Raw genomic sequence first — 10509 nt, 5'->3', positions numbered from 1 at the left:
AGCGAAAGACTGTGATAGATATATAAAGTATATAAGTGGTTGTAAACCCCCAGAGTATGATCATGTCACCAGGCTGAATATATACATGTTTGTTCCAAAATATACAAAATGACAAAGTGTAATGTCCAACTAGTTCATATCCCTACAATCCCATGGATCAGTACATGGTCTACATAAACCCTCCTGATAGCTGCATATAGGAGAACTCCTCCTCATCGTCGTATAAGTCAGGCTCCGCTTCATAAGCCTTGCCATCATTTACAGCTAAAACAAAGTCTGGTTGGTGTTTTAAAATACCATCCCAGAGTGGGGGTGAGTGATCAACTCAGTGGAGCTATAAGGTAAAGATTAACATGTTATCAATTCAATCAAGCAGTAATGATAAGCAGTACAACAATCATGTCCTAAGTACTCTTGTTAATGCAGGAATGATATGCTATAATGATGCATACCCTCGCCTACACTCCCTCAGCGACATCATCTCACGATCGTGCTTGGTAAACTCCCTAAATGTGCACTTCCTCGCTAAAGCACATGCAATGTAATACATGATCATGTTATCCAAGTAATTATTTAGGCTTATTCATACATCAGATTTGGGAAGCTAAGGTACCTCCCTTTATATCATTAACCTAACGGGGATCCATCTAGGGTCGTCAATCCTAGCTAATTACATACGATAGGTAAGTTGTAGGGCATCACCCCTAATGAAAGCAGTGGATAGGTAAGTTTAATTGATTATACTCGAGGTCACTCCACCAAAGCCCTACCAACTAGAGCACTATTTTCGAAGGGGGCCCGGATCAGACAGTACACCCCAACCCACGTTGGGACCGCAGTCAGGCTATGCCAATGTATGGAGTTAAAACAAGTTGAGTAGCTAGACGTAAAGGCGATTCGATGAGTGGAGAAGCAGAACAGGAGTACTGCAGCAAACCCCAAAGGTTTCCCTTCGATCTCCACTCTTTTCTCCTCCTTTCTCTTTTCTCTCTCCTAAGGTTAGAGGAAATTCGTATAGATTGAGAGAGGGGTAGGTTTAGGGCATTATATAGGCCTAGAAGTGATGTCAATGGCCCCAGGGCCATGGTATACTTAGGTTATAGCCCAAAGGCGTCTGTTTCGGGCCAACGGAGCTCATATGGAGGTCCATTGCTTGAATGTGGTCTGAAGAAAGTTCCCTGACAATGGATCTATACCAGGTTAAGGTTTTGGTCTAATCAGATTAGTGGATCGATCGTGGAGGGCCTGTTTTAGTTCGACAGTCATCGTCACTCGATCAGGGCCACAAGTATACCAATGGGTGCAGGAAAATTTCCCTGATCCAAGGGTGTAGTTGGGTTAGAATCTGACAGTCTAAAATCTTAAATTTGGCCTGCAAGTGAACGGCCCAATTCACTTAAGTTTGAGTTCATTTTTTAAAGATATTCGCGTTTCTCACACACTTCGCTCTAGGCTTAAGTTGTGCATTTCTGGATACTATTTGGACTTGATTCCCATGATGGTTATCAAGTCCAGTAAGGTAGTCATAACCTTATAGTTTCGCAGTCATCAAACTTTTGACCCGCGGTCCAGGCCTGATATGGAGTTTCAATGTGCTCCCGAGAGCAACTGGGTTTTGAGATTGGTTCAATGTTTCTCGGTAATGTTGGGTTAGCGATTCTAATTGTTTTGGGCCTTGCAGTTCGTATAGAAAGTGGTTCGAGCTAATTCTATGATTTATTTAGTTTTGTACTTAATTAATTTTTGCTTACTTTCTACAGAATTCGATCCTTAATGATATCTGCCTGAGGCAATACTTGAGTCTTTGTGTAGATTTTTTCGAGACGTTACAGATACGGGGCATAATAAGCCGTTAATGATAGTAGACCACATCTGTGGCAGGGAGGTTAAGCAGATTATGCTTGATAATGAATCTACAGTAAATTTATTACCACTAATGATGTTGAATAAATTGGGCTAACGTCATTCTAATCTGCGCCCTAGTGGAATGATGATACAGTGCTTTAATCAAGAGGGGCAGCGCGTGCTCAGTAAAATTACAATGACATTGAAAATAGAAGAATTAACAACTGATGTTGTCTGCTATGTAATTAACGCAGTCACAACATATAATCTCCTTTTAAGAAGACTATGGATACATCAGTACAACATTATACCTTCTACCCTACACCAATGTTTCAAGTACTGTAAGAATGGAATACAGTATAAAGTAATGGCCGATGCGAAGCCATATATAGAAGTCGAAGCCTTCTTTGCAGATGACAGTTATTACAATGGATTTGCTAGAGAGGAAGAGAGAAAGAGTGATGAAAACAAAGCCCTGGGAAATGTTCATGCGAAGCTATGAAAGAAGAATCTAGAAAGGTAAAACTGTCTGGAGTTTCAAAAGCAAAGAAGAAGTTCTATTTTGTGCCGAAACATCTAAGACAACTAGGACAGACACCATTAACGTTATTATCACTTGAACAATTGAAAATTTTATAGTCAAATTACACAATGCCATTGCCATATGCTGAAAGAAATAAGTCATTTCCAGCTGTTCCAGGAAGATTTCATGTCAAAGCCAGAGCAAAATATCCAGAGCCAATTGAATTCTACGCCCCTTCAGAAGTAATGACAGAAGAAAACGTTGAGAATAATGGATATCAAGGAAAGCTGACATCTCGTGATCTTAAGAAATACAGTTCGGCAAGTAAGATAATTGTGAAAAGCATGGGTTTTGATTATAAAGAACCAACTGGTTTAAATCAGGGAAAAGGAATTCAGGTCCCTATCGGAGTCGGTCAAAAGAGACGAGAAAAATTTCAAGGATTGGGGGCAAAATCTTCGGTGAATATGGTCACAATTGAGCAGCTGTAAAAAAATAGATCCTAAAATAGTTAGCATCCCAAGATAGCTCCGAAGCAGATGGAAGATGGGGGGTAGCCGACGATCGATAGTTTGTGAGAAGTAAATCTGGGCACAGAAGAAGAGCCGAGAAATACATTCATAAGCGCTGGTCTTCTTAAGCAAGAAGCTGAAAAATATGTGCAACTGCTGAAAGAAAATAAAGATGTCTTTGCCTGGACATATGTGGAAATGCCGGGTTTATAACCCTCAGTGGCAATGCATCGATTAAACATTTTTAAGGACAAAAGACCGATTAAGCAAGCGCAAAAGCGATTTCCCCCGGATTTGGTTCCCCTAATACAAGAAGAAGGAACAAGCTGGTAAAAGTCGGGTTCATCAGAGAGGTCAAATATCCTAAGTGGATATCGAACATTGTCCCAGTAAGGAAGAAAAATGGACAAATCAGGGTGTGCGTAGATTTTAGAGACCTGAACGAGGCTTGCCCGAAGGACAACTTTCCTCTTCTAATAACGAAATTGCTAATTGACAGTATGACATAATATGTTGTCATGTCCTTCATGGATGACTATACTGGTTATAATTAAAGTAAAATGGCTCCTAAAGATGAAGAAGCAATTGCGTTCGGAACTTTGTTGGGAATTTACTGCTACAAGCTCATGTCGTTCGGTCTCAAGAATGCTGGGGCGACATACCAAAGGGCAATACAAAGCACCTTTCAAGACATGATGCACAAGCATGTTGAATGTTATGTATATGATCTAGTGGTTAGGTCAGGTAATCATCAGGAAAATTGCGAGCATTTGGCATCAGTCTTTCGACGGCTCAGAAAGAAGTAGCTAAAGATGAATCCAGCTAAATGTACTTTTAGAGTGTCATCAGGAAAATTTCTTGGCTTTGTCATTAGGCACATGGGTATCAATATTGACCCAAGGAAAGTCAAGGCCATCCAAGATGTACCGCTTCTAAAAACATTGAAGGAACTGAAAAGCTTACAAGCAAAAATAGCGTATAGTCATCGTTTTATTTCAAATCTGGTAGGGAGATGTCAGCCATTTTCTCATTTGATGAAGAAAGGAATAGAGTTTGTATGGGACAAAGCTTGTCAAAATGAGTTCGATTCGATAAAGGAATTGCTGAAACAACCTCCAGTATTGATAGATCCTATAAAGGGTAAGCCACTTATCTTATACATATCTACGGCAGAGAATTCGTTAGGAGCCTTATTAGCATAAGTAAATGAAGATGGAAAAGAAACAACTCTTTATTATCTGAGCCGAACTCTCACAGGTGCAGAATGCAATTATTCTCCGATTGAAAAAGAATGCCCGGTGTTGATATTTGCAGTGCAGAAATTGAGACACTATTACCTCTCTCATGATATAATTTTAATCTCAAGGGAAGATTCGATAAGGCCCTTTATGATGTATGCGAGGCCCTTATGGGGTAAGCCCAATGAGGTGAATCATGCTAATGTCACTTGCGGCCCAATGAATTGAGATAGCCTAATAAGGTGAGATGGATCATACTAATAATAATAGGGGCCCATCAATTTGGCTTAGCCCACTAGGGAGAGATGAGAATAGACCTAACAATGGGTCATAGGGATGTTACAATGTGGATATTTAACCATCATTTACAATGTGGACATTTAACCACTATTGCTCCCAAGGCACGGCCCATTTATGTAAGTGCTATGGTTTTATGCTCCTTTGGTTGTCAAATTTTGTGGTGCCAAAACATCAATCTATGTCTTGTATAGCTCATTGGTATATATGATCAAGACATTGTATCACCTCTCTAAACACGTTGCTTCAAGTTAAGAACGAAGATTTACTTTAAACCAATTCAAGAAATGCAAGTACAAGCTACAACGAAAGAAGTGATCTTGTTCAAAGACTTAAGTTCGTGTACAACTCGAAATGAAGTGTAATTCAAGCTCTAGAAGATCTCAAGTTCAATGCTACATCAAGTATAAAATCCCAAGTTTTACCATTTTTAAAGGTCAACTATCTTATCAAGATTCAATGTCCATTCTTCACATTTAAGGTATGAATGACCTTAGATTGACCTTAGGGTAGGTCATTTTGTATACATAATTCAAATTGAATCTTTTCATAAGTGTTTGGACTGTTCTAAGACTAGTCCTGGACCCTGTTCGACTAGTCCAAGCACTGGCTCAACCAGTCTAAGAAATTCCAAGACCAGTCCTGAGTTGTTACAATTTTTTAGAATTTTTTGGTTGAGCTATGACCAATCCTGGAGTCTTCTCGACTGGTCGTGTGAACAGTACATGACTCGTCCTACGACCAGTCCTAGTTCTACGACTTAAACTCCAGGAACCATTCTTGGTTTCTCATGACCAGTCGTGGGTATGTCACGACTAGCCGTGGACACCCTACGACCAGTCATGGAACGGTTTGATCTGATCCCGCTAAAAATTTTAAAAATCTATTTCTTCTACAACCAGTCATACGGTCCTCAGGACCAGTCATAGACGGGTTTCTACAACTATAAATATATGCCAAATTTCAGAGTTTGATAACTCAATTCAAGTAAAATCAAAGCATTACTCCGAGATAAGTTTGTGTCCATTTTAAACAAATTTATGTATATTTAATATTCTCTTTTATTAGCTTTATTGATTTGATTTTGTTTCTATATTACAATCTGAATTGAAAAGAGGAATTGTGATATTCCTTCTTCTTGGAATCAACATCAAATATAGCTAGCCCAACTAGTTTAATTTAAAATCAATCTAGAACCTAAAACCATTTCTTAAGTGAGTATTGGACATTGAACTTCTATTCGAACTTCTACTCCGATTTGGTTCTTTCAGGTTACAACAAAAGAAGAAATCCAGGTATTTACTTTATTGTAAATTTCATTCTTTTGGTTTTATTTGAGATTAAGCCAGAAAATCTCAATCTGTTGGTTATCTGAGGAGAGCCAGAAAACTTAGAAGTGGGGTTTTTTGAATTGTGTAAGCCCATTTGAAAGACACAATTGTGAAGGTTTTAGGTGAACCTGAGAAACCTATTTTCATAGTGAACGCTGATATCCACTGAGTGAGGATATTAAGAGTGGAGTAGCAAGCTGTGTGGCTATTATTTAACAGTTGGTGAACACATAAGCGAACCACTATAACTCTTTGTGTTTTGTGGATGTGTGATTTATTTTCTATCTTTTATCATTCAAAGTTTGTGGGATGTATGTGTGGATGTGAATGTTGTAATATTTACATTTCAAGCATTGTGGGGAATATTGTAATAGTTTAATATTTCTATTCCTTACTATTTATTTATTCCTCTTTAGTTTGAGTTTTTGATACAAAGAACTTTCTAGAAATAAGGTTGTCCTGCCATAAACCCTTGGTTTTTATGGTGTAAGGTTGTCCTTAGAAGAACATTTGTATCAATCTCTCAATACTTGATTATTGAGGCTGCTTTTCATTTCTGCATTGTGAATTGATTTCCTTTATTTGGTTATCGTATTCTTTTATTCCATTATTAAAGCTGAAATCTCCTCCCCTCCCCCGTCAGCCCCCAAGGACATATAGCTTGGCCTTTTCAAGTGGTATCAGAGCCTAATAGCTCATTTTAATTGTTATATTTTTTGATTTATTTCCTAAGCTAATCGATCTAAGCTATTTATAAGATGTCAAATTTTGATAGCCTTTCAGTCACTAGGCCTCCACCTTTTGATGACACCAATTATGCTTATTAGAAAGTCAGAATGAGGATATTCCTAAAATCCATGGATGAAAATGTGTGGCTAGCCACAGTGACTGAATGGACCCCTCCTACCACTGAAGTAACTGGTATCGATGGATCAAAATCAATGAGAGTAACACCTTCAAAAAAGTGAGAGTAGTGCAAATGCAAAAGCACTAAATGCAATCACTTACGCACTATCACCGGATGAATTCAAAAGAATTATATCCTGCGATTCTACAAAGAAAACTTGGGATATATTAGAAATGACACACGAGGGAACATCAATTGTCAAGAAATCTAAAGTCCAAATCCTCACAACCAAATTTGAGGAAATACATATGGAAGAAAATGAAATGTTTATGGACTTCTATACTAGATTAAATCATATTGTGAACTCTTTGAGGGGTCTTGGTGATAAATTTCCTAAAAGTAAAGTTTGTGCAAAAATACTACGCACACTTCCTGAACGGTTCAATTTAAAGGTTACCGCAATCTAAGAACTTTGTGATACGGACAATATGAGGGAACAAGAATTAGTTGGGTCTTTACAAACCTACGAGTTAAATTTTAAAGCTCCTAAATGTAAATATATATATATTTTTGAAGGAGCCCCATCGTGGATGGAGTAAAACCTTTTTTTTTTCAAAAATTATAAGATATATTCATTCTGGACAAAAATTACAAAGCTTCGGGTCGTCCTCCGAAAAAAGACCAAAGGAAAACCTATCGTAAAGTGGAACAGAAAAAAAATAAAAGGAAATCGGGGAGAGGGCACAACTTAAAGCTTCCTCTCTCTAATCGCTCCGAGCCCCACCTTGTCAAGGAAAAGGATGCCCCGCACATGTCAAGGAAGATCAACAGTGCATGAGAAAATTAAACGTGATTGGGACATACTTCCCACGCGAGCAAGGCCATCCGCCATGCCGTTGCCCTCCCTAAAAGTGTACTTAAAATTCACCGAAGCAAGCCGATTGAGCCTGTCAGTAATGGTTTTCCAACCTTTCCTAGCCCAACCAATCTTGGCCCCCTCATTGAAAACCTTAATCACCATATCCGAATCCGATTCGACAATGATTTGGGAGAGACCTTTCTCCAAGCACAAAAAGAGTCCATCATGAACTGCCTTAAACTCAGCACCGGTGTTTGTCATAAGACCATAACCTGAAGCAAATCCAAAGATAAAATCCCCCTTGTCATTTCTACAAACACCACCTCCCCTTGTCAGGCCTGGGTTACCTCTAGAAGAGCCATCAACATTGATTTTAACCTAACCAGTGGGTGGTTTCTGCCATCGGATGACTGTTGGCGACAATTGATTACGACAGGAATTTTTAACCGAATGAAGCCCATCCGCAGATTGGAGGCACTGGGAGAACCTGAATCTCGCCACCTCCTCCTTGTCACAAGATAGCCACCAAAGAACTTTAGTTATGATTGACTGGTGGTTCATCAGCCTATCATCGAAAAAAGCCCCATTCCTAAACTTCCGAAGCTCCCACAAAATGAATGCAGGAGTGTAAAGATGACGCTTCCCCTGGATTCTCCTACCAGCACAGACCCTTCTCCATTGTATGATTCTGGATTGAACTGATAACGCTTGCATGATGGAGATCCCCGCCTAAACACCAAAGAAGTTCTAAACTAATTTTGAAATCTGGCTGTTCAAAAAAAGATGAGAATAAGACTCTGCGTCTGGGCCCTGCTCGAATCCGTCTGGGCAGCACAAACATTTAGAGGCCAGAGAAACGCCTTTAGCTTGGACAAATAACTGAAGGGGAATCGCATTATGGAGAAGCCTCCATAGGAAAAGAGAGATTTTTAGCGGAAGCTGATCATGCCATACCCACTTCGCCCATTCCTTTGAGGGGCCAGATAGCCTGCTGACGTTCCAAGCGGTCTTGACAGAAAAGGAACCTGAAGAGGTGAAAGGCCACAGGGGATAATCGGGTTCAGCAGAGATGCAGAAACCATGGTGGAAGATGAAATCAGTCACCTCATTAAGGAGCATGGAGAGGGCAATTGATGGCGGAAGCGGACCCGAGGGACCCAACACCTGATTAACCTTTAGGGGCTGGACTGTGGCTACAACATCTGATAAGAGAAAGTTCTGAAGGGGGCCAAGGCTTGTCCAATTCGCTTGCCAAAAATTACAATCACCCACGCCAACATTCCATTGGACCTTGTCATCAATGAGTGCAAATTTAGAAAGGATCTGCTTAAGGAAGGGGGAAGCTCTTCTTTGAATGAGATCAGCCCTCATCGGTTCGTGGGAGAAGTTATATTTAGTAGCCAAGAAAGAGGCCCAGAGACTTGAATCTTTGTGAAATTTTAGCACCCAAGCCATTTTAATGTTAAAGGCTTGCATCATGTCAGCAAGTTTCCTGATGCCGAGACCACCTTCTTCCTTGGGCATAGAGATAGTTTTCCAACTCTTCCAATGTAACTTTCTTTTACCTTCACTCCACCCCTAAAAGAATGAGGCAAAACGTCTATCAAGATTAGCCAGGACCTGATTTGGAATGCAAGAGGCAGCCATAGAATGAATAGGGATACTACTCAGAACATGCTTAATAAGGACCATTCTCCCTGCTTGAGACAAAATTCTGGCTGTCCAACCCTTGATACGACCCCTGACTTTGTCCACCAAAGGCTGAAAGGCAGAGGATTTCAGCCTACCAACAGATAGAGGAACTCCCAGGTGGGAAAACGTACCGGTGGATCTGGCAATTCTAAGTAAGGAGCTGATGGCATGAATCCTGGACACTGGGATCTTATTCGAGCAGAGGAAGGAGCTTTTTCCTTTGTTAATAAGTTGCCCCGAAGCAGATTGGTACTCGTCCAACAGAGCCACGATTTTCCTCATAGAAGCTCGTCCACCGTTCAGAAATAAGAGGGTATCATCTGCGTAGAGGAGGTGAGAAATCCGTTGGCAACCCCTCCCTAGTGAGAAAGGAAGGCAGCCGCCATTAGACATCAAATTATGGAGGCCACAACTCAATACATCTGCCCCCAAAATGAAGAGACTTGGGGAAAGAGGGTCGCCTTGTCTCAACCCGCGAGAGGATTCGAAAAAGCTAGTCGATTCCCCATTAATGAGAACGGAGAACCAGCAGGAAGCCCAACAATTTTCAACTAATTGTACCCATCTGTCGCAAAAACTGAAATGGAGCAAAACTTGTTTTAGGTAGTTCCAGTCGAATTTATCGTATGCTTTTTCCATATCTAGCTTTAGCACCACATTTCCACCTCTGTTTTTCCTATTCACCTCTCTTAACAATTCCTGGGCAAGAGCAATATTTTCTAAGATAGCTCTTCCTTTGATGAACACCCCCTGTTCTGGAGAAATTAGGACGGGGAGAAAGTCACTGAGACGAACTGCAATGATCTTAGAGAAGATTTTATAAAGGCACTTGCATAGGCTTATAGGTCTAAAATCAGTCCATTTCCTCGGCATTTCCTTCTTGGGGATCAAGCAGATAAGCGTGGAATTAACTACACGAGGAATTTTACCACCTTGGATGAATAAGTTATGGCCTTATGTATATCTCTACCAATGATGTCCCAACAAGCGGAGTAGAAGATTCCCGAGAAACCATCCGGCCCTGGCGCACTGTCCGACGAGATGGCTTGGATGGCTGCTTTAACCTCTTGGATGGAAGGAGGAGAAGTGAGATAAATTATTGGTTTAAATTTCAAATTTGTATGAAAAATGCATGTTTATGCTTGTACACGACCAGTCGAGGATGTGCTCGACTAGTAGTGGTACGACTGGTCGAGGACGGCCAAAGACCGGTCGTGTAGCACACTGGTCTCTTTAATCCGGGAAAAACCATCATCTTTCTCATTTCTTCTTTTCTCTCCAACAAACCATGACATGACTAGTCGAACCCTAGTGTTTGATTCGTCAAGGTTAGTGCATTTTTTTCAGTTATTCTTGAAGATTCAT

At 40.3% G+C, this 10509-nt stretch overlaps 1 protein-coding gene across 1 annotated transcript; it reads right to left on the bottom strand.

Annotated features, from left to right (window-relative positions):
- Positions 1–2879: 2879 nt before the first annotated feature.
- LOC131225851 (uncharacterized) lies at positions 2880–10017 on the bottom strand. The gene is made up of 5 exons (XM_058221452.1): positions 9073–10017; positions 8407–9030; positions 7836–8181; positions 7458–7724; positions 2880–3016 (listed from the first exon to the last, which is right to left on the bottom strand). The coding sequence occupies exons 1-5, from the start codon at positions 10015–10017 to the stop codon at positions 2880–2882; spliced, it is 2319 nt and encodes a 772-aa protein (XP_058077435.1).
- Between the last annotated feature and the right edge of the window lie 492 nt (positions 10018–10509).

The sequence above is a fragment of the Magnolia sinica genome, chromosome 2 (genome assembly GCF_029962835.1).
Source record: "Magnolia sinica isolate HGM2019 chromosome 2, MsV1, whole genome shotgun sequence".
Lineage (NCBI taxonomy): Eukaryota > Viridiplantae > Streptophyta > Magnoliopsida > Magnoliales > Magnoliaceae > Magnolia > Magnolia sinica.
This window is presented reverse-complemented; position numbering and strand designations above follow the sequence as displayed.

What these genes read in the sequence shown, in the direction of transcription:
- LOC131225851 (XM_058221452.1), bottom strand. Translation starts at nt 10,017, where the DNA reads ATGCCGAGGAAATGGACTGATTTTAGACCTATAAGCCTATGCAAGTGC. An exon ending in CCTCTTGCATTCCAAATCAG is followed by an intron (nt 9,031 to 9,072) that starts GTCCTGGCTAAT and finishes TCATTCTTTTAG; the next exon opens with GGGTGGAGTGAAGGTAAAAG. An exon ending in TGGCCTTGCTCGCGTGGGAA is followed by an intron (nt 3,017 to 7,457) that starts GTATGTCCCAAT and finishes CATATTTTTCAG; the next exon opens with CTTCTTGCTTAAGAAGACCA.